Here is a 24,133-nt window from a genome sequence, read left to right as displayed (position 1 = left end):
CTCTATAATTGCCATAATCACAAAGGTGATTTTTTTAAAAAATGCTAGCCAGTGCATCAAGAACATGGCATTTTCTTTTAAAGGAGCCTAGTATTAATCTTAAAAGTCCTAGTTGGTTCTGGTTTACCAGAAGCAAACCTTGTTATGTTGAATTTTATTCTCTTCATGTGGCAAACTGCTGTATTGATGTAAGGTGTATGGAATCCTTGAACTTACCTGTCTAGTGTGGGTGGGGCCAGTTGTCAGAACATGTTTGGGAAGAATGTAAATGGATAGTGCATATATTTCATTATGTGAAATCTACCTCTGGTGAACTATTGCATACATTTGCAGTAGACCTGTTTTCTACAGACATGGATGCCTTAGGAAATACTTGAAAGAACTGGAGTGCTGCCAGTACCTGCTTTGTATAAAGATCAGCCATCTGGTGATTTAAAGCATGTTTCGCCAGACTGCCATGGCAACCAAGTATTAAACAGTATCTAGCTATTTGAGTTTAGAAAAACACTTCCTCATTGAAAGAAAGTGATTCCTAAAGCCTGACTATTCTGGTGAAGTGCACATGCTAACATAACCCTACTAGGGAGATGGATCCCCTGTTTTGGAGACTCACAACATGAACTACAGTAGATTGCATGCTGAATGTTCTTTTCTATTACATTATAACAGGGCACATTTCCTTATGGGCATTTGTCTTCCCTACATGCCCTTAGTTACATTAGTGTTTGGCTCAGTCAGAGTTGCTGTCTTCTTTCTTCACTAGGCTTCCTATTTGACTTAGTGCTGGTTCAGTGCTGGTTCATTGGGCAAACAGGAAATATTAGGAATTCTGATGGGCTGTCACCCATCCTGCAGGTCAACCGTCTTCCTGTCTGGGCTGATGGATGTGGCATTTTGTTTTTCCAAATTTGAAGCTATAGCACAAATTCTGGCCTGAGTGTGCTGGATAACTCTCTGTTTCTGAGCCTAATTCAAGTGCTGGTTTTGAATTTTAAAGCCTTATAAGGCTTGGGACCCTATATGTAAGGGTATGTGTTTCCCTGTATGAACCCGCCCAGTTACCAAGGTCATCATCTAAGTCCCTTCTCTATGAGCCACCTCTAAGAGAGGTCTGGAGAATGGCAACGAGAGAACAGACTGGTTCTCTAGTTTGGCACCAGGCAAAGTCTTTGGGCAACACCTATGATATGATATTGTATTATTAATTCTGCTTCTAATATATTAAAGCTGTGATTTTATTACTGTGGGTTGTATTCAACCAAATCATTCTACTAGCTGAACCAGCACAACTATGCCCGCTAGCATAAGGTTACCAGAGGTCCCTGTTTCCTGGGGACAGTCCCCGGATTTACAAATCAGTCCTCTGACAAAATCCATCAATTTAGTAGGAAGTTGAAAAGTGTCCCCGGATTCATTAAAAAAATCTAATAACCTTATGCTAGCACAATAGGACTTTTTTCTCCCTCCCCCCAAGCAACCCTTCACCCTTCCCAAACTCTCCTCGAGAAACGCTTACACTGACAGTATGATCTCCTTATTGCTACATTTAATACAACCTTGCATTTTTCCTTGGTTCTAAATCACTTTGAGACCTTTGTTGTGGAAAGCAGTATATAAATTCAGTTAACCTAACTTTACAAAGACATGAATGCGATACTGGTGTAATAACCCTTTCACATCTACAGTTGAGTTTCTTGCCATGATTGTGTGCCTACCTTGTTATTGGTTTGTCTGCTGCCACAGTTATCTCCATTGCAAGCTGCTTTCATGCACCCCCATTAACATGTTCAGTATATAGAGAACTGCATGCTGTAGAATGACTAGATACTTAAAACCTCACACTTCAATTTGAATATAAATATTTATTATATTTGATGAATGTATATTCTTTTTAGAAATCTCTGTCTCCATTCCAGAGAAAGCACTGTGTTTTATAAAGCTGGAGAAAAACAACAACCATGAACTCAAATGGCACTACGTACATTTGTAAACAAGTCTATTAATTAAAAAGCAGTGTGTAATATAATTAGAATCAGCTGAAACAGTTTGACTGAAAATGGTTTTTTATTTAATGCCAGCTAAAAGTCAACATAGTGTCTTCAATATAAAATTCAAGCATTTTTTGTCTTTGTACGATGTTTTGTTAATCGAACTGTGATGTAGCTTATTTTACAGTAGTGCTGCCCCTAGTATGTTTCAAAAATAATCCCAGAGCCTTTGCTACAGTGCATACAATAGTTAATATAAATACAGTGGTACCTCGGGTTACATACACTTTGGGTTACATACGCTTTAGGTTACAGACTCCGCTAGCCCAGAAATAGTACCTCAGGTTAAGAACTTTGCTTCAGGATGAGAACAGAAATCGTGCTCCAGCGGCGCAGCAGCAGCAGGAGGCCCCATTAGCTACAGTGGTGCTTCAGCTTAAGAACAGTTTCAGGTTAAGTACGGACCTCTGGAACTAATTAAGTACTTAACCCGAGGTACCACTGTATGAGTATTTATGCCTACAGAAATACTTCATTCCTCCAACTAGCTTGGAGTACCGAAGTCTTTAGATAAACAGACAATATTCTCTCATAGGGTTACATTTGCTATATACGCTAGTTAGCAAAGAGTAAACCTGATACCTCTGTGAATAATTGCGGCAAGTGTGTGTGTACATACACAGCTGTAACATACTAGAATCTCTGCCCTTTAGAGATATTTGTGAAGACATGCAGGAAAGGAAAAGAAAGCTCCCTGAGCCAAACCTTTCGCTTTGCCAAATATGTTAAGTGATAGATGAACAGATTTGTTTACCTTCATGCATTTCTATTATTTGTAGTTGTAGCACATTCACGAAGCTTCCTTAACTACAAATGCTGAAATTTGGGTCCCCTCCAAACCTGTAGCAAAATTTTGCAATCATTTCCCAGCATAAACAGTTTTCAGGGTACTGTAGAAAGAATTATTGCAATAACTTTTGCATTGGTTTGGAATAGCCTCAGTTTGATATACTGTATTGCTTTCTGTGCTTTTGGGGGATGGGCTGCAAAACATGGGGTTTGCACTGCAGAACAGAGAATGTTGGGTTTGGGGGTAATACCTATGACCCCCATTTTGAGTATCAATTGCTCAGTTTTGGGGGTGCTGCAAAATGTGGGGTTTGTGCTGCAAAATGCTGCAAAACAATTGCAAAACTTTGGCACCAGTTTGGAGGGGATTGGGGGGTGTAGTTAATGAAGCTGATTTTTAACTAAGTCATGGCTTAAACAAATAAGATTTGTGTTTTGTCGAGCTTCAAAGTAGTTGTTCTATGTTTTCTATCTGTAAGTATTATGTGTAATAGGTAAAACTTTTAAATTATTGTTGTGCTACCCATTAAATTCTACTTTAAGAGCTCTGCAGGTCATATAAATCACTTGCACTGCTGGCAACAGCCAGTTTAATGGTTTAGCTCCCAATGCAAAAGCCACTGGGGAAAATCCAAATGTAAGCGTGTTTCTGTAGGAATGGCAAATATGCAAGTCTTACTGCAGGTTGTGTAATGGGGTAATCTGTATTAAAAGTCTAATAGATTAAATCATGTTTGCCAATATTTTCAGGTTTTTAAAAATAAACTCACTATGCAGAACAAGAAATGTGTATATGACTGAATTTGAAATACTTCCTTCTTAAAGCAGCCAACCTTCAAGATCTGCATCAAAGACAATCCCCAGTCAACCATTTTTTTGACCAAAGAAATAATATTTGGGAAGTATTTCATATTGAAGTTAAGAAGGGCCAATTACAGAGGCCAATCCAGTGCAATAAACAGAGACCATAGACAGGATTATGTTGGAACTTTTGTTAAGATTGGTTCATAGGTTAGCACTGAAATAAACTTCATACAGACTTCAGATGGGATAGTCCTGTTAACTGAAGCAGTTGTTCATTAGGTTATCTTGTGTTGTCAAAGTTTGCTTTTGAAGGGACTGGAAAAACCAGTTTATCTCTTTTTCTTTCTCATGCAATATTACAGATTCATTGTTTATTTATTGTGCCCTTCTTGTCAAACCTAAATACTTCTATTTTTTTTCAACAGGCTGGTTTTTGGAATGCTGTATCCTGCATATTATTCATACAAAGCTGTGAAGACAAAAAACGTGAAGGAATACGTAAGTTTTGTTGCGCTATTTTTGTATTACTGAGTTGCATTTGTGGTGTGATACAACACAGCTTCATCAGAAGTCATACGGTCTCACGTTCAGTAGTATGTTTGGTGATGCTGCTGCTCACTTTAATGGGCTGGGACCAGCATCGAAACTCCCATTGTGCTAGGCGCGTTTTGCTACAGGGGATTTCATTTATGCAAGCAGTTTCTGAGCTCTGAGCACAGTACTGCACCTAAGAATTCAGATTAAAACTGCTACTGCTGGAAAGAAAGGAGGACCTTTTTCTGCCTCCCTACTTCCAGCCACTCTCTGAAGACTGGAGAAGGGACCCTCATAAGAATATTAGGGGCTGGGCAGGGAGAGTATGGTTTTGTTTTTTGCAGTCTTCAGATGAGGACTAGACCATGTGAAAAATGAACATAAGGTTTTAGCTGCAGTTCATTCATTTTCAGCTTTGCATTCTTGTTGTAAAAAAAGTGTGCCTAGACACTCGATTGCGGTGCCCATAACCTAGGTTTAAGCTCCATTTAGCCCCTAGCTTTCATATCTCAGTTTCTAACACTGACTGGGACATGACAGCTGTGAGACCGAGACTGAGCAGTTGCACCAGCAGAAGTGCTGGATTGATGATGGCAGTCCCACCGGGGCAACTGCATGGTCCCAATCTTTTTGCCAGCCCCACTGAGGTGATCAGCAGCAACACTGGTGCTGAGTGGGTGGTTCCATCCCGTCTCATATACTGCTACTGCACAAGTTTGTGAACAGCAGACAATAATTTATTGTAACACCTTGTGATCCTAATTCATACCTGAGTGCGTCAGTGTAGAGAACACTGTGTAGGGAACAGTGTCAGCTGTTCCCTAATTTGATGCACATTTCCTTCTGCCAACCTTAATTGTGGTATAGGGTTTTAATTGGCTTTTCCTGTGAAGCCAACCCACCTTAGGAAGGCTGAGAGCCATGCTGCATATTATTACATTGTGCACTGACCTAGAGGGTCGTGTGTCTCCCTCTTTCACTCTCCCATCTGCGGGGAGAGGAAGACTCCGCCTAGCCAAGATTTGGATTTTTGAATAGGTGCGCTGTACAGTCAGTTGAAGTAAGACTCAAACTTCTATAGTGCAAACCTATCCATTACATTTCTGCTCAAAAGCAAGGGCCGCTGAATTCAGGCTTACTCTTAGAGAAAAATGTGTAGGATTGCAGCCTTAGTTGATCTTAATGAAAGAGGTCTTTGTTCACCTACTTAAGCAGAAACTTTTTCATGTCTCCTGCTTATGAAAAAAATAAGATTAGAATCTGTTCTTTTACAACCAGTTAAACTTGAAGTGGAAGGCAATGAGGTAACTATTTCCAATGTGTGCCTTGACTGAAATTGGAAGAGTGCAAATATGCAGTTTCTTAAGTTCTATTATGTCCAATTTTATGAGAGTCTTTATGTAGTTGAATGAGTTGGAATATGTGATCTTCTGCCTCTAGTGGTGTTTTCTTTTTGGTTTCTGTGTTTTTTGGCGGGTGGGCTTGTTTGTATGTCTTTTTCAATGCAGCTGTCTATTCCTCTCCAGGAACAACACACCTTCCAGTTTGAGAAATGGGGATCTGAAGCTCTCCTTCAAAACAAGGGAGTCAGAATTGTTATCACCTTGGTTGAATCATGTTGAGAACAAGTTTTCTCCACACAGCCTTCACAAAACATTAAACTTTGACAAATTTAGTTAGAGCAGATTGTATGTCCTTGAAGGTGAGATTACATAGGAACTATTCTGGAGGTGCTCTTTCCATCCCTTGGATGTTGTCTTACAAGGGAATAAACACTTTGACAGCCTTATCCGAGATAGCAGAGAGCTGACAAATCTTCTCCAATCTAGGAAGATTAAAGGTCTTTGATTCTTGTAACCCATACCAAGTGGTTTTTAAAGTTTAAAACAACATTTTGTACAAGTTGTATATTCTTGCTTGAAAAATTAATTAAAATGCTTCCCTGCTTTGCATCTGAGACTTTCCCTACAGCTTTACTGTGGTTCAAATTCTCAAAGGGCAAGCACAAACTATTTTTTAAAAAACAAAGATTTATCACCTGTTAATTACTAGTAGAACTTCAACCAACACAATCTATATACAGATTAGGCAGGAATTTAGGAGACAAGGCAAGCATATGCTTTGGTCTTGTTAGGCTATCTTACTAAGTTTCCATTCTTCACTTAATAATTGTGGATATGCATGAGTGGAGTTCACCCACATATAACCCCTTTCCTACTTCTATAGTCTTCCTTTACATGGGTAGCAAAAACACCCCAGGATTCAGTACAGACATTAGTTTCAGTTACGTCTGAACTGGGAACTACGGCACAATGCTTCCAAACAAGCCAGGAATATAAGCCAGTATTGTATTTGGAAGTACTTCACCATGATTCCCTGTTTAAACGCTGTGTAAATACTGTACATTGCCATTATTTGAACTAGTATCTGACTATAGCTCCAGTCACTGCTGGCCATTGGCCATGCTGATTGGAGTTGATTGAAGTTAGTTGCCATCAACATCCGGAGGTTCCACTTCTTGCTGTATATGATTGTATGAGCATGGCTAATGAGATGGGGCCAGCTAAACCTTCCGCATGTGAAACTGAATTTTTGCTTTAACTTGCCGGGTGAACTTTAGTTCCTCGAGACTGATTTAGCAAGCCTGTCATCCAGGATGTTGAGTTCGTAATTGCCCCAAGCAAGCACTGCTTGAAATACTGAATTATTAAACGAGTTCTCTAAGGAAGCATGTCTCTTTGTTTAAAACAGACTCTCTTCCATAAATCCCCTTTCCACTAGCAGTTTAGTTCAAATAATTATTGGTAATACGTGAACATAATAATGTTCACAAATGTAATTATCAATGCCTGGCATTTAAAGCTTAAATTAAGTTATATAAAATGGAATAATATAAGTACAGAGAACAGAGTCTGAAATTCACGAGACTTTAAGTTTGTGAATTTAGTTGAGTTGGGTAAAGAGTTGGCATTGCTACTTTTCTTGCAAGAGTCACAACCCAACAACATCTGGAATGCCATAAGTTATCCTCTCCTGCAGCAGTACATCTAATCTATCATTGCTCTATGTTGATGATTTAAATATAAACATTCATATTTATATATTTTCTTAAATGTACACCTCACCTTTTTTCAGTCATGGAACCTGTGGTTCCTAGGTGGTCATTCATCCAGGTCTCATGCCTTCAGAGCACACCCTAGTACATGCATGTCGACATTTCAGTTTTTAAATTCAGAAATCATGCGCTAATAAGCAAGCATGTCTTCCATCAGAATATAAATTCTTGACACCTGAGAAAAAAATTCTTCATGTTTACATATTTCTAAAAAATCGGATTTGATTCCTTTTAGGAGATAAATCTTTGTTGATATGGTCTTTTTATGGATAGTATGTTAGTATGCATTAATAATAGATTTTTCATTGCCCCAAATAATCAGAAACACTTTACCAATAAATATTTTTTCTTTTAAAATTGTGCAACCCACAAAATATGGCTCCATGGAATCACTAGGGCAGTGTTCAAAACTCTCATTGTGCTAGGCGTGTTTTGCAACAGGGAATTTCATTAATGCAAGCAGTTTCTGAGCTCTCAGCACAGTACTGCACCTAAGAATTCAGATTAAAACTGCCACTGCTGGAAGGAAAGGACCTTTTTCTGCCTCCCTACTTCCAGCCACTCTCTGCAGACTGGTGAAGGGACCCTCATAAGAATATTAGAGGGGAGGGCATTCTTGTTATAAAAAAGCGCACCTAGACACTCGATTGCGGTGCCCATAACCTAGGTTTAAAGTGCCATTTAGCTCCTAGCTTTCATACCTCAGTTTCTAACACTGCACTAGGATGATGAACATGCCAGTGAATTACCCTTAAGTTTTAGAGCTAAAGCATTTCCCCCTATTTCCTCTGCTATTCTTCCCCATTTCCTCTGCATTAAAGCATTCTGCTCAGTCTATGGAAGTTCACATGAAGGTCAATTTTTTTCAGATGAAGACAGCCCATCAGTGTAGTAACTTCAGCTGGCATGTACACTAATTTAACTCTGTTCACTCGTGCTTAAAATACCCTCTAATTCCTTTGGGAATTAAGCTTAGGATATCATCACATGACTGGTGCTCTGTTCAGTCTGAAATGCTAAGAAATCTGTCTGAACCTGAGGAATTTCAAAAAATAAAGTGGGCAAAGTTTGCTCCAAGGGAAAATACATCTATGAGTTCAATGGTGTAATTTTAAAATTGATTACGTAAGGCTGTCAGCTGTCTAAATAACTTTTAGTTGATTAATAAAATGCATTTAATGCTCAACTGGGTGATTAAGTAAGTTTACACATCACAAATAAAAACATGTCCTTGCTGATTCACACCCCCCCCCCTCCGCTAGTTAATTGGCTAAATATATTCCGTATTTTTTCGATTATTAAACAGCACTGTGTATAAGACGCCCCCTATTTTGGGGGACTCAAAATTAAGAAAATGGGGGGAAATTGCCTCCGTGTATAAGACTACCCCCCCTTTTAACATTATTTTTTAGGTAAAAAACCTAGTCTTATACACGGAAAAGTATGGTAATTAATTGATCTACTATGTAAATTACAACTTGTAGTTTTACAAAAACTTTTTTTGTTGTTTAGCTTTGAAAATCGGTTTCTTTCTTTAAATTCAGTAGTGCTGTGTCTTTCAATTATTTGTATTTTAGTATGGTGGCATTTTGATATGGTCTGCCTTGTGGAGAACTGGGATTAGAAGTGTCAGGCTAATAAGCTAGAGAAAAATGTTTTGCTCCAAAAAACTGTACTTCATGCATTTGGAAGCAGGATAACTTTGTAGAATATTCTCACAACCTGACTTTGAGAATTGCTTTTTAAACAACTAGAGCATAACTTTTATTATAAATTGAAACCCAGTACTTATTTATGTATTTCTTTGTTTTAACGGGGAAATGGCATCTGGCTATTTTTGCAGTGGTTTGTATAGCGTAGTTAGCCATAGATCCCTTCTTGTAACCCTCTAAATTACCAAGTATGACATAAATGTGTGTAGGAAATGTAAAAGAGACAGATTAAAATATCCTATGGGAATAAATACTTGGACTTCATTTCATTTATTTATTTACGGCTATTAGCCCATAAAATATGTACAAACATAAAAAAGCACAAAGGCTTAAAAACCGAAATATCTTACAACAGAAGGTGAACACTGCGATGCAAGGGTGGGACATTGGGCAAAGCCAAATAACAGGATGTGGCCCGGAGAGCTCCAAGGGACGGTACACAGAAAAAGGAAAACTGAAGACGAGATCCGACATGCACTCTCATCATAACTGTCCGATTAGATTTTGATGTTGTTGTTGTTTTTTGGTGGTTTTTGCGTGTGAGATAACCGCATTCAGGAATCTCGCCACCTGCAGAGTAACAGAAGGATCTGTATCCTGCAAAAGCAGTGCGGCGTGTGACTCAACAGGCCTGCTAACCAAACGCAGTAAAGCAGGGCCCAGGAATTTAGTCCTGGCTATGCTATGTAGGGGACAGTTGAACATTATATGTGGAAGAGATTCAACAGTTTTCCCATCACACACGCATAGCGGAGACACCAAACCCTTGGAAAATCTGTGGCTCAGCAGGTTCGATGGAAGGACATTGAACCTTGCACGAATAAATGCAAGTCGGTGTGGTACTGATGAAAGAGATGACATGTATGAACCTTGGACTTAATACTGCAGTTCATTTTTCAAGTGGCAAAAATAGTGACTACAGACGCTTTTCTTGCCCATCGCATGCTTTGAAAATCTGTGCTCTCTTTAAAAGCACATTTTAAGGAAGACTCTCCATGACATTTCATCCAGTCTGTGCTTCTGCATTCAGACTCTTTTGTCTGGTCCACTTACTGATCACATTTGGATGACTATATTCACTTAGGTTGAGATTTGAACAAGATACACCCATACACACACCCTTTTCATAAGCTGTGATTTAAATCAGGAAGTCTCTAATCACACTTTCCCCTTTCTTTAGAACAGGGAGACCATGCCTACCAAATTCAGAACAAGTCAAAATCTTGAAACTATGGCTCAAAACTGTTTTAAAGAGTCTGCCTTGTTCCAGAATCGGTAAATGGGTGAAATGGGAAATTGGTTAGAGAATGTGGTTCAATCACAGTTCATGCAAAGGGGTTGTAGGCACAGGCCAGAGACTTATTTGGAGAAGGGCTATAGCTTTATAGGAGAGCATGTTTTGTTTGCAGAAAGTCATAGGTAGATCTAGGAAAGACTTGCACCTGAAACTATGGAAAGCTACTGCCAGTCTCTATAGAGTCAGTGGGTCAGTGATGGAACAATGATTTGGACTGGTGTGTTTCTGTGTCTTATTAAAGCAAGATAATGAACTTCTGAACTGGATTGGAACACGGTATCATTAAGTGAGTGTAGCATGCCAGTGGATATTTTGCTCATAAAGCCTACCCACTGGAGCGAGGGATAGCTCTGATGCTGGAAAGGGACGCGGGTGGCGCTGTGGGTTAAACCACAGAGCCTAGGACTTGCTGATCAGAAGGTCGGCGGTTCGAATCCCCATAACGGGGTAAGCTCCCGTTGCTCAGTCCCTGCTCCTGCCAACCTAGCAGTTTGAAAGCACGTCAAAGTGCAAGTAGATAAATAGATACCATTCCGGCGGGAAGGTAAACAGCGTTTCTGTGCGCTGCTCTGGTTCGCCAGAAGCGGCTTAGTCATGCTGGCCACATGACCCGGAAGCTGTACGCCGGCTCCCTCGGCCAATAAAGTGAGATGAGCGCCGCAACTCCAGAGTTGGCCACAACTGGACCTAATGGTCAGGGGTCCCTTTACCTTTACCTTAGGATGCTGGAGGTCTCAAACTGAACACAGGCGATGGGACCCAGCTAAACCACTGTAATCTTTGCAGTGATCTGGTAGCTTGCTAAGGGCTGGAACTGTAGGACTGTATAGATTGCCATAGGTTATATTATAGCTATCGGGTCAGCAACAGTCCTGTGATACAAAATGAGTAGGGTTCCATCTGACACTAACACAAAATTATCAGCACTCTCACAAAATTAATTTGATATAAAATTTTATTTTGGTGGAGATACCTATCCATCTGTCCTGTACTGTGTACTGCTACTGCCAACACTAGCTTAAATGGACATGTATCACTTTCTGCAGCTTGCTTAACCAGTGAGAATTATATTTAGAAGATTCTCAGTGGTGCTACTTTTCGAGTCCCCATTTTAAGGAAAGCGATGGAATGGAGGGTATTTTCTCCTTGTTGTATGACTTAACTCATGGTAGTGAAACGATAGCTGCTTCTTCCAAATCGGCTGTTTTGTTCCTTTTCTGGCAGAAGTTGGTCAGACTATCAGAGCTGCTTTGATTTAAGCTAGAGTAAAAGGGCTGTTTATCAGAAAGGTTCTGACTCTTTCAGCTGCTGTCTGCTACCTATGGTTCCCATCTTTCTAAAACATATGAATATAAGCAGCAAGTAAGCATAGTTTAAATCATTGCAAAATCTGTATCCTGTGTTCCTGTCATTGATGTATTGGAAATTAAAATGGTTGTCACATCTTTCCTTTTCAGGTGCGGTGGATGATGTACTGGATTGTGTTTGCTCTTTATACTGTTACTGAAACAATAACGGACCTCATGATATCTTGGTAAGATATGTTTGGGTTCAGAGCATAATGTTACAATTCCAGTTGTGTTTTGACATATTGTAGTTTATAGTGTGACATACCCTTTATCCGAATTATCCTATGCTAGTTCTGAAAAAGGTAGAGCTATAAAATAGCAGTAATATGTAAAACTAAATTAAGGATTATAGATAATTAAAGTAAAGCCAAAAAAAGCTTTTGATTAAAACGTGTTATTATTCAATATCATCCAGAGCTTTCTAATCTAGAAGGAATGTACCTGTTTCTAAAATAACAGAACCCAATTTTGAATTCTGATTTGTTTTGCAGGTTTCCATTGTACTACGAGTTGAAGATTGCATTTGTTATTTGGTTGCTCTCTCCATATACTAGAGGAGCAAGTTTAATATATAGGAAGTTTCTTCATCCTCTTCTTTCTTCAAGAGAAAGGGTGAGACATTCCTCTCTTTGTGTTTTTAAAATAATTTATTCCATAATATTAAAAAAAATAATGCAATTGGGGTGGGGCGGGGCAGGGAGGAGAAACTTGCATTAGTACTTTGTATTTAACACTGAGAATGTTATGTCAAATTAGATTAATGTCCACACTGTTTGCCTGTTTTTCCCCTTAGGAGATTGATGAATATATTGTGCAAGCCAAAGAACGCGGTTATGAAACAATGGTTAACTTTGGTAAACAAGGCTTAAATTTAGCTGCTACTGCTGCAGTGACAGCAGCTGTAAAGGTAAAATATTACTTAACCGTTCATTATAAAAATACATTGCATATTAAGTTGGATAACTTTTTTCTAACAGCATGTTCTAAAAGTATGTCCTCTCTTAAACACTAGCTATATTATGATTTTTTAAAAAAATAGTGAAGATGACCCTTTCTTTCTCTCTTGTTGCCTTTTCTTGCTGGTAATCACACTCCGTAGGATTTCTGGCTTCTTTCTGCTGTTTTCCTTCAATCAAGTTGAGGTAATTGTTCATGGAAATTAAAGCATGAAGCAGTGCTACAGTACATATGAGTTGGCAAATTAATATGAATCCCCACTGAATTCTCTTTACCTTTTTCAGAATAAAATATTAATTCACTACATGAACTTGAACCATAACTGTTCTTGCTTTGAGTTGTGTGATATTGGAAAACATTAATTTAATTGGGCTGCTGCACTTGGACTCAAAAGGTGTGCTCCTGATTTTCTGTGAGGTGTCTAAGTAATAAGCTTCTCGGCTCTTCCTGTAATTCAGGCATGTAGCTAATGGACACTAATGAAGTCAACATTTGTAACTATAGCAATATAAAAGGAGAATCTATACACCTCCAATCAAAGATGTGCTTAGAATAAATGGTACAAGACAGGTTGAACAAGATGGACATTGCCTGCAGTATATTTCCATGCATTAGTGAAGGGTAGCTTCCTCTTTTCTCCCTGTCTTTCATATTTCTAGGAAATTATAACTGCAACTAGTAGAAGTGTAACCTTCCTAATACTTGTAGCAATGCTTTGTAGACAAGTTTCACCAGCAGTCAATGGATCAGAAACAAAAAGGTAGTGGAAATGCTTAAAAATATATCTGGCTAACTTTAAAGAGGTGTCTTCAGAGCAAAGCCCCTGCCCTTCTGTTTCACTTTCCTCAAGGTGAAGGAAATCTCAGAACAAGAAATGTGAACATTTAAACAGTCATATTCACATTAGATATTACAAGAGAAGCGAAAACAAATCAGTAGAGCAGGAAAAACCAGCTTGCTCCAAGGCATGGATATGTCAGAGCAGTCAGGCTGAAATCCTTCCTAAAAAAACCCAGATGAACCTCGTGCCAGAAGAATCAGTTGTTGAAACCCTAAGGAGAGTATTCTATAAAATTGACACTGCCGCCCCAAAGGCCTTACTCGTAGCAGATACCTGATGAACTTCAGCTGGCAGCAGGACACTGGACATAGCCTTAGATCAAGCATAGCCAGTGATCAGGGATGATGGGAGTTGTAGTGCAGCAGTATCTGGAAGGCTACAGGTACCCCATTTCTAGTCTAAAACTTTGCATATGAGTGGAAATGTCTGTACAGCACTTCAGTGGCCCATGCTTTTGGGTTTGATGTGCTAAGAATAATTGAGATTGTTACCACTCCTCAAGGAGTGCTGCCAAGCGAAAAGCTTTCAAACAGCCATAATCTGTGTGTTGTGTTTAGGCAGCAGGATAACGTTTGAACTGGTTGTCCGATATTCTTGGTAAACAACTATTCAAATTCTGCACACGGCCATTTTATTCAGGAAATAGCTATTGCTTTAATTGACACTAGATGAGATTCTGAGGAGGAATAATTACTAGTTGGCAAGGGTATGCAGAATTTGCCATTCTTAGGGGAAATTGCTTAACTGCATAAGGCCTCAGTTGATCAAATCATGCCTGTCTTTGGCATATGTGCACTCACACTCACATCTGCACCAGGGAGAGAGTATGTGAGCGCATGACTTGCTGTGGCTCTTTTTTATTTTAAACTATGGCTTAGTGTTATGTCTACCTCATCAGTTCTTTCTGAATTGGCAGTAGCCTGGTTTGATGTGACCACTGTGTTCTTACAAACGCAAAGAAACCACACATCCAGGATTTCCTAAGGCTGAGACATGAGACCTAACCTTCCTCTCTTGAGTCTTGATCAAGGCAGGATTTTCCTGAACGTTGGAGCTCAATTTATTGAAAGAAAACAATAATGTAGGGTCATAATGTTCAGCTTTTGTCCTATTTGGCTTGTTTATGGCTTCCATTTTTGCTGTACCTGCTCTTCTCAAGGTTTCATTTCCTCAACTTCAAACGCTGCAAACTGCTGATGGTATGCAGCCAAAGTAGCTCCTCACTTCGCTTTCATATGTAGTATTTTATATTTGGCCATGCTTTGTCTATTTACTCTTATCCTGAGAGCTAGCTGTTTAATGAAGACCATTATATTTCCAAATGCATAATTTAGTGTTCTGAGATGATTCCTCTGCTGGTTTATCTACAGAGGTTCAAAACGGCCTTTGGTTACTGCCAATTTGTAGCTTTTTGTTCAAGGACAAAGATTTGTATGAGAAGTTCTGACCATTTATACCATGTTTCAGATCTATGTTTAAACACGTTATTATATATCATGCAACCTCTAAGGATGTTACTACAGTACTAATGTGTTGACAGCTGAAAACAAGAAAATGAATGGCATAAGGCTACTTTGTCAGCCATAACTGCAGCCCTTTGTTAAACCAAATTTCTCCCAAATGTGCTTGAAAGGATTGCTGGTCCTGTTAGTGAATTAATTCACGTGGGCCGAACTGTTTAATATAGCACATGGAAGTTTTACAGCAAGGAAAGACACCATCTGCATGCTTAAAATAAATAAGGAAAAGGTAACTTGTATGAGCTTGCATGCTTAAGTGTAAATTCAGTAATTATATTTTAAGAAAATTCGGAACTTTATGGCCAGGAGATTGTACCAGATGGAATGGATATATGAGGCACAGTTGGGTTGGCTGCATTAAAGATCCTATATGACAGGAGGACACAATTAAAGGCAATATAGGATAGGAAGCTAGTTGGGTCAAAGATGCTGTTCCCTGACAACTGGAGGCCTATAAAAGCTGGAGAGCTGTAAAAATTCTCAGTAAGTACATAATTATAGGACTATTTTTAATATATTGGGGCTTATTCATACAGAAATTGTGATCCAGATGCTAAATAGAATTTCACAAAAATGAGTAATCTGGGTTGGGTATTTGAAATGGTCCTGACTTACACTTAGGATGGAGGGAAATGCTTTTAGTTGAGAATGCTGTTTCTAACAGTAACAAGCCAAATACTTCCAGGAAGCCCACAAGCAATTCATGAAAGCAACAACAACTTGTACATCCCAGCACCTCTGAACACTGAGGCTCCGTTTAGCTGTGGTAGCCAGTATCCATTGATTTACCAAATTTCCATGATTTTGTTTAATCTCTTTTAATGTCATCTAAGCTTGTAGCTATAACTGTGTATTATGGCAAGCAATTCCATAAATTCAGTGTTGTGTATGAAGTACTTTCATGTGTTCTGTATCTACAAAGTAGTTACATGACAGGGGACCCTTTGCACAGCCAATACAGTGGTACCTCTGGATAAGCACACCTCTGGTTGTGTATCCTTCAGGATGTGAACACGGCAAACCTAGAAGTATTTTTCCAGGTTTTACTGCATGCGCAGAAGCGGTCCCTCTGCTTGCGGAAACCTCGGGATCCAACCGGAGCTCCAGAACGGATCCCATCCGCAACCGGAGGTACCACTGTGCTGACTATCTGGGCAAATACATGTGGTACGTAGTGCAAAACACTGAATACTGTCCTTCTGCTGGCTTTCTACTTACATTTTTACTGCTGGTTTTCTGCATTGCCCTACTAGTACACTTTTGTCACTTTGGCTTCTACAAAATGGATGGATCTCATGATAAACCTTGTTAATGACTAGGAATGAGGCTGTCCGAGCCTCAAGACTTGTGCATTCCCACCACCACCACTTCTTGTGCAGCTGTGTGAGGAGCAAATCAGAAACTTTTGTTCTGATTAACCACAGTTTAGCGTTTCCTCTGAACCCTAAAGTGTAATTATTCTAAAACTCTGGCTCGATTTAAAACAAGCTGTTTTGTTTCGAACCAACCATGGCTGGGTTTGGGCAGCGCAACAAGTGGCAGTTAATCTAAAATGGAAGTGGAAGTATCCAAAAAAACCTTCTTACACACATGCCGGAGGAAAAAGCAGAGAAAGAAGTGCAGGGGCCTCAGGCTTGCACAGGCTTGTTCACGGACTATAGAAACTATTGCAGGTGCTACATGCACTTGCATGTTTCAGCCCTGTCTTGCACATGTGTGCGCGCACACACACACCCCATCCTTTTTTAAAGAAACAACAACAGGTGTCATCTTGACACTTGGAAGCATTGCTAGATAAGAAATCTTATTTGTTGCATTCAAAACTGTCAGCTTGCCCAGAACTTTACATGCCCCTTATAATTATTTAAGGTTGACAAGGGATAGAGTTTTTCCAGGTGTATTTTTTGCAGCTCCATTTCCGTAGAGGCACTTGTACATGTGCTATAGTGCAATAGTTACAGCACGATCAGGAATAAGCTCCAGTGGTTTCAACGAGAATTATTCAGTGGAAGATGTATGTAGAATTGTGTTGTCACTCCCTTAATCTACAGCCAGGAGTGTAACAATACAGTTCAGCTCTAATACAAAACTGGGAAACCTCCATTTGTGCAGAACATCTGGCATTATTTTTAAAAAGAGAATGTGATTTTATAAATTGGTTTACTAGTGTAAATTTTGTATTATGGAAGTTTTAAGTTTTATGTTTAAGCAAGGTTCTACACAAAAGAACACAATATGCTTGATGGAAATGGAAGCACTGCATGTAATGCCTTGCAACAGTACAATTTATATTTTGACTGTTACAAATAAACTTTGGGGGAAAATGATCCTTTTCCTATTGAAACATTTCTCTGCCCCCCCCCCCTTAATTTTTCAGGGTCAAGGGGCAATAACTGAAAAGCTGCGGAGTTTCAGTATGCATGACTTAACAGCTATACAAGGTGATGAACCAGTGGGACAAAGACACTACCAAACATTACCTGATACAAAAAAGAGAAGCAGAAGCTCCACCACCAATGAAACTTTAGGTTTGTATATTACTAAAAGAATTGGGATGTTTCTGTTTTTGCTAGATCATGTGATAACTGATATTGGATGTTGCCCATTAAATTTTGTATAAAGCAAGCAGTGGATGAATACAACCATGTTATTTTACTGGAAATTGAGAAAGCCTTGTTCCTGCAGATTTTATCAGAACAGTCCAGCTTTGTCTAGTCCCCAGTATTCACCTTATTTAAAGATAATTTATACCAATGATTTATAATTTAACAAACTTTCAACTTTGCAATCTCAGGTTACACTATTCCATTAAAAAAAGATTCTGAAGATGATAAAACAGATGAGGAGAGGGAAGGGACGTATTCAGAGGATGAGACGTTCACTCAGAGAGGTCTCCGGCGAACACAAAGTATGAAATCGGTAAAAACTATCAAAGGCCGCAAGGAGGCAAGTACATCTCTACTTAGTAATATAAAGTTCTGCGTTCAGATGGTACAAAGAAATAGAGCTGTATGTCATTTATTGGCAACACCTCACTCCAGATCTCCTGATGGACAGCAGTAATGCACTCTCACTCCTGTTTGGTTAGGTTCAGTTAAGAATTTATGCTATCTGCGCTCGAGCAGTTGATCTTCCTGTTTATCACATGAAGGTCACTAGAGTACCAAGACAACCTTCATGCTCCACAATGTTGGTGAGGGCACTTGGAAGCCATTTGGTGACGTCCCTTTGTGTCCTGCAGTTCAGAGTCCTGTTAGCTAGAAACCCTCCCAGACCATTCTGCCCCCAGCAGAGTGGGGTAGCTGCTCCAGGCCATGTCTCTGACAATGGGCACATGACATAACACCTAATAAGCTGAATATTTCCAGCTTGCTCTGCAGCAAGAACCAGATCAACGGAAATGTGTGTTTTATGCAGCTTTTTCCACTGTTGTTACTGACATCTTTTTGTTTTGCTGATTTTTTTGGTGATTCTAAGGCTGCCTGGAAGAGAGACTCCCCCCGGTGTTTTATGCCTTTCTGGGGGAATATTTTGAAACATAGCCTTTCTTTTTTCAAAATAAGGTTTTATTAAAGCTTTTTCATAATACAAATGACCTTTAAATATTAATTGTTGGCTCATCATGCTACCATAGTTGGATGTTCAAAGTGTTATAATTCAAAAGGTGCATCTGGCAGTTTTCTCAGTGATGCACTGGTTGCCTTTTAACAGTAGTTAAGCAGCCTTCCCCAGCATGATGCCCATGGGAATTGGAGTCCCAACAAAATCTAGAGGACACCAGCTTGAGGAAGGCTGGGTTAAGCAATGGAGACCCCCTGCTCATTCTTTCTACTCCCTTCCCTCTCAGGACTGCATTCCCCCTTCTCTTGTACCATAGGTCAGGGTAAGTTGGAACTGAATGAACTTGTGGGTTCAACGCCTGCTTAAAGGAATAATGCTGAAATCCCTTTGAGTTATGCTGAAGCTGGGAGGGAGAACATGTTTTCCCTAGGAGGGAGGGAGATTGCTGCTCTAGCAGTTGGCTCCGGATCTCTCGAATTGTGTTTTAAGTGACATTCACACAGCATTAATATGTTCCAGCTTTCAAATATATTTGTTTTTATCTGTTTCTTCTTCATGTACTGCTTTGCCAGGTTTTTCTGTTCAGCATTTTGTCAAATCATTCATATGCTAAGGGAAATAAAAATGGGAAGGGGGTGCAATAGCTCTTGATAACTGTACTGTATGCATCAACCTTGTTGTGTGTTCTGTAGTGGTCATTTGGGCTAACCAACATAAAACCATCCAGATGTTTTGGCCTACTATCAGCTGGCATGTTCAGAGATGGTGGGAGCTGTAATCAAACCACATGTGAAGGACACCATATTCGCTACCCCTGTGCACAGACTGGCATTTTTTTAAAGGCTGCTAATGATCAGAAGCTGTTTTTATTGCACATAATTGGATTAACACTTTCATTCATGTCCTTATGCTTGATTCTATTCCTGACAGGAAATAAACAGCCAGTTTTACAAATTTTGCACCAGATTTTGCTCTTTGTATCTAAATCTTCCATGCCATTTTTTTCTTTCAGGTGCGGTATGGCTCATTAAAATACAAAGTGAAGAGAAGACCACAAGTGTACTTCTAAACGATCTTCACAATTCAGCATGTCAAACTGCTATATTAGTTGCTTCCTGCAGGCCCACAATAGGGCCTTGTCCTGCATAGGACTTCCCCATTCTCTGAAGGGAAACACTTGGCACACGTGTGGATTCCCATTGCCAGTGTAGAGCATTTTCTTGATCATTGAAGAGGAAGGGGAAAGCCCTGCATGCACAGAGCTCTGTGTGCATACCTGACTTAACTGGCCACTATGGTTAGGGATTATCCATATCAATAATTCAGTCATGGTGGTAAGAATATATTGCTTTAAAGAGTGGAGTTATGTTTAATCTCAGTTTCTTAAAACTAATTGCTAATATGTTTAGGTTAGCACATTACGCTTTTGTACTTCATAAGTGAAATAATTTAACAGCTGACTCTTAGAGACTTTTAATTGTGGCTTTGTGGATGAGCATTAAGTGCTTGGTTAACACTTACTGAAAATCTCAGCACTTCCAGAATTTCCTTTTTATACTTGGAAAGCTTATACTTGAATGCATCATTGTGCTAGATTCCTTAAAAATTCTTAAAATGCAATGTTAAGAGTATTGAGTGTGAAAGAAAAAGTCATTCACAATTAATCTTCTTAATGGCTTGGATCCAAAGAACAACTTATGGCTGTTCAAGGGGTTTCTGCTACCTAGTGGAATTCACTTTCTTAAAACATGACAAACTACTTTTGATAATTTCCTCACTGCTATGTGACATGGGGAGACTGCTTTATTCAGTCTGAAGTTGGTTTTAGGTGAAATTCTGTACGCTGCATAGATATATTTTATATGAATTTGCAGTATAGAACTAAAATAACAACAACAACAACACCAGAAGGCTCACATAACTTGCTTCATTGTTTGGAGGTCTGTATATTGCTTTACTGTAACAAGGGATTTGAAGGTAGCCTGTGCATACAGCCGAGTTGATCACTCAGAACATTATCTTTTTCCAGAGCAGCCCCTGTGCTAGTCTTTTGCAGCAAAAACAACAGGCATGAGCTGCCATGAACTACAGTTCACAGATACATGAAGTGTTACCCTGAGTTACAGGTAGATGTGCGCTGTAGTCCACAGATGTTTGTGCCACAACAAACGTGTTACACAGGTCCCTTTGCTATCTGTATCTGGACACTTGCATGCTGTGATCTGTAGTATTGCAGTTCTAATTGGTTTTTTCAATGTAGTGTTGACCAAGGAACACGGAAAGCTGCAACACACAGTCAGACCGTTGGTCTTATCTAGTTTAGGATAGTCTACACTGGCAGCACCTCCTCAGTGTTTCAGACAGGTATTTCTCCAAGCAACACCTGGAGACCATCAGGGATTGAAGTTAGCACTTTCTGCATGCAACTCTTATCAAGTTTATCTTCGTGTGGACTTTCTCTTATGGGTTCACTGCTGCATGTGAGAGCACGCAGCTGAGCAATATGGGCCAGGTGCCTTTTCTTTTTGGAATGTATATAAAGGAATTTAACTACAAGACCCAAAAGATTTCAAACCTTTTTGTTGGATACCAGCGGTCGTATGGTGTACCATGTACTAGACATGTCAAACTCAAGAAACAGGAAAAACTTGCACACTCTAAATTTAGTTGTTCTATTATTTTAGAGTCCTGTGTTTCTAGTGTTTAATAATCATCTTGCATATGCTTTTTATTGTGCTTGTTTTTTTTAATTCTTTTGTAAAACATTGAAAGTTTTATGTTGGCGCACTGCAGAGAATTGAAGGCCGTTTCAGGAACACGAGGGTGGTATGCAACCAAGCAGTTGCAAGATTTTTCATTTCCAGTGTCATATTTGCCCTTTCCCTGCATGTCCTCCCCAAATCTGCTGCAGAGGTTTGGTGAAACCCCAGAACAGATTTAGGGCTCTCATGGGAGAAGAAAGGAGAGGGAAGGAAAGTTCAGCTACACAGCCAGATACTGAAATACTTTGTTGGATACGATCCAGAGCAACTGGGTGGTTGGGCTTACATATATGTACATATCTTATGTAAAACAAGCATAATATGTAGAGCTTGTGTTAACTTGATACACTTGTGTGATGTTCGTTATGCCATTCAAGAGTAGCACTTGAAATGTTCTAAATCTTGATATTCTCAAGTGTTAAGTAGTGAACACTTAAGAATATCAAGATTTAGAACATCTGGCTCACAAAATACTATTATTTTTGGCTAGATTCCTGAGGAATGTCTTGACTTGTCCTTTTTAGACAGGTGAATCTTCCAAAACTATTAGAATAACCAGGAGTTTTAGTAATGCTTCTGGATGCAAGAACCATGTCAGACCCTCAGCCAATAAATGTTATTTAAGAAATCATGAAAAGAGGTTCACATTTTAAGCCTGATCTTCACAGCTTTGAGTGCTGCACACTTTTTAACCGAACACTTGAAAAAAATTGCTGCTGTTATATATGTTGGTACTAGGGTTTTAACTTGGTAAAGTGGTTCCAAAGGAAGTGGTTCCAAATATGTATATGCTTCACAATTTTTAATTCATGCCATGTGGAAGTGTCTCTTCTCCAGAAAAGAATTTACCATTTATTCTGAATACTGACAGCTTGCCCCAAATAAGGAACTAAAGAACTGTTTTCTCTTCAGCTTTGGAAACAGAATTTTAATAAGAAACAATGCTTGCTTTTACATTTTTGTACCCAACTTGCTAAGATGCTGTTCACAAAATTAGATACATGATTGCTTTTTTAAAAGGTAAATTACAGCTGCTGGGGATGGGGCTGATTGGCATGGAGCATCCCCCCCAATTGAAAATCGGGGGGGGGGGCTACTCCCACACAAAGTTCCCAATTCAGACTGATGTCTCTGTGGCTGCAATTTCTTTTTAAAAAGCCACCTATGTAGCTGCTAATTGTTGAATGGTATCTTCTCTAGTTTGGCCCTCAGAGTAGCTACTAACGTGGTTTCACTGAGTGTAGGGAGAAAGGAGTATAGTATCTGAATTGGAGGTGTATTCCCAGCATTATCTTTCAGAAGTCTTTCTGTTGTATAATCTCTCTGTTAACAAAATTTAAATCAGCCTTATGTTTTTTTTGAAGCCTACATACTGGAAGACCGTAGTTCTAAAATAAGCCAGCCTAGTTTTCAACTTGTGTCTTCCACTTTTGTTTTTAAAATAACTTGTGGCTTGTTATGTAGAAGCACACACCATACTGGGTCAGACAAAAGAGTTTTGTATCTTCCTACAACTGATCCAACCAGATAATTTCAAAGGAACTGTATAGGAAGTGATTGCGAAATGATATGTTATTTCAGCTATTTTTTAAAATATATCCATGCCTTTTGTCAAACAGACTCATCCGAAAAATTTGTAAGGCTTAAGGGCTGCTTTGTATGTTATGTTGTTGGTGTGTACTTGTATCATGAATACTCAAAAGTTACATGTAGTGCTTGCATGTGTATGGTGCAGGTGTGATTGTACTTGTATGGTATGGGTGTGATACAAAGGGAGCTCTTGGTTGGCTGAATCTTCCTGGTTCAAGTATATTGAAAGACTATGGTGTACACCCATGGCAACTACAAGTGGCACATTCCTTGGACACTCACTCAGTGAGGTTGTCCTTCAGTGAAATGAATGAAAAGCAATTCTTTCTCCCATTTTTAAAATCCATTTTTTAGCTTCTTGGATTCAAAGAATGGCAAAATAATTGCTGCAAATTAAATATAATGGTTTTACCACGTCAAAAACAAGGTATTTTGTTGAAAGATGATCAATGTTGAATGAAGTACGTATTATGCAAAAGAAACATTAAACTATTTTCAAGGACTGCTTCTACTTACCAGGTCTTACAAATGCAATTTCAACATATTGACTAATTGCAGCTTTAAGACTGCAAGCTTTAACTTTCCCATCTGTAACAGACTGTCAACTTGTTTACATATTTGTAGTACTGAGTTTTGTACTGATACTTCTTTACCTATGTATATGCTATTTTTGAAGATGCAATGGCTCTTGAAAAGATTTTTTTTTTAAAAAGATACTTAATAAAATGAATACTTTCAATGTCTTTGTCCTGTCTCATTCAAATGCCATGCAGCTTAATATCTGTAAGGAAATAAAAACATTATAGGAAGTAATGTACTGAGCTGCCTCAAATCTAAAATGGTTGGAATCATACCAATTGCAAATTGTCATTCTTCCACATCTCTCTTTAAACCTGCTCTGATCCCATGGATGCTTGCAGGGGCAAGACTCCTTTAGCCTAGCTTAAAGCCTTTGTCTCCTCTCCAGAAAAGATCCCCAAAGTGATCTGATACCAAGCTGAACTATCTCACTTTCAAATGCAGTCGGGGTGGGGGAGTGAACTCCTGGTTGAGCAAGAAATAGCCTGAAACCTCTTTAGTTGTGCTGAAATAGTTTTCATGGTTGTTTTAAATCCTGATCATAATCTCAGACATCTGTCTAAATGTGGTAGGGTCATTTTTAGTAATGGTGGCACATGGTAGCAATGGTTACATTTTATGGAAGAGTAAAAGCACAAGCTACTATTTATTTTGAGCCAGAATATCCTCTTGAGT

General features: G+C 39.1%; 1 protein-coding gene across 1 annotated transcript in view; it reads left to right on the top strand.

The window, feature by feature from the left end:
• REEP3 (receptor accessory protein 3) overlaps window positions 1-23,618 on the top strand; it is a 32,943-nt gene extending 9,325 nt beyond the window's left edge. The window contains exons 2-8 of the mRNA XM_082222503.1: window positions 4,067-4,139; window positions 11,757-11,833; window positions 12,140-12,260; window positions 12,442-12,555; window positions 17,344-17,494; window positions 17,761-17,912; window positions 19,540-23,618. Coding sequence (XP_082078629.1) covers window positions 4,067-4,139; window positions 11,757-11,833; window positions 12,140-12,260; window positions 12,442-12,555; window positions 17,344-17,494; window positions 17,761-17,912; window positions 19,540-19,596 — 745 coding nt within the window. The 3' untranslated portion in view covers window positions 19,597-23,618. The remainder of the gene's footprint in view (window positions 1-4,066; window positions 4,140-11,756; window positions 11,834-12,139; window positions 12,261-12,441; window positions 12,556-17,343; window positions 17,495-17,760; window positions 17,913-19,539) is intronic.
• Window positions 23,619-24,133: the final 515 nt, after the last annotated feature.

Source organism: Podarcis vaucheri (assembly GCF_965113315.1).
Source record: "Podarcis vaucheri genome assembly, chromosome: 5".
Taxonomy (NCBI): domain Eukaryota; kingdom Metazoa; phylum Chordata; class Lepidosauria; order Squamata; family Lacertidae; genus Podarcis; species Podarcis vaucheri.
Note: the sequence above shows the minus strand (reverse complement) of the source record. Positions and strands in the feature narration are given on the sequence as shown.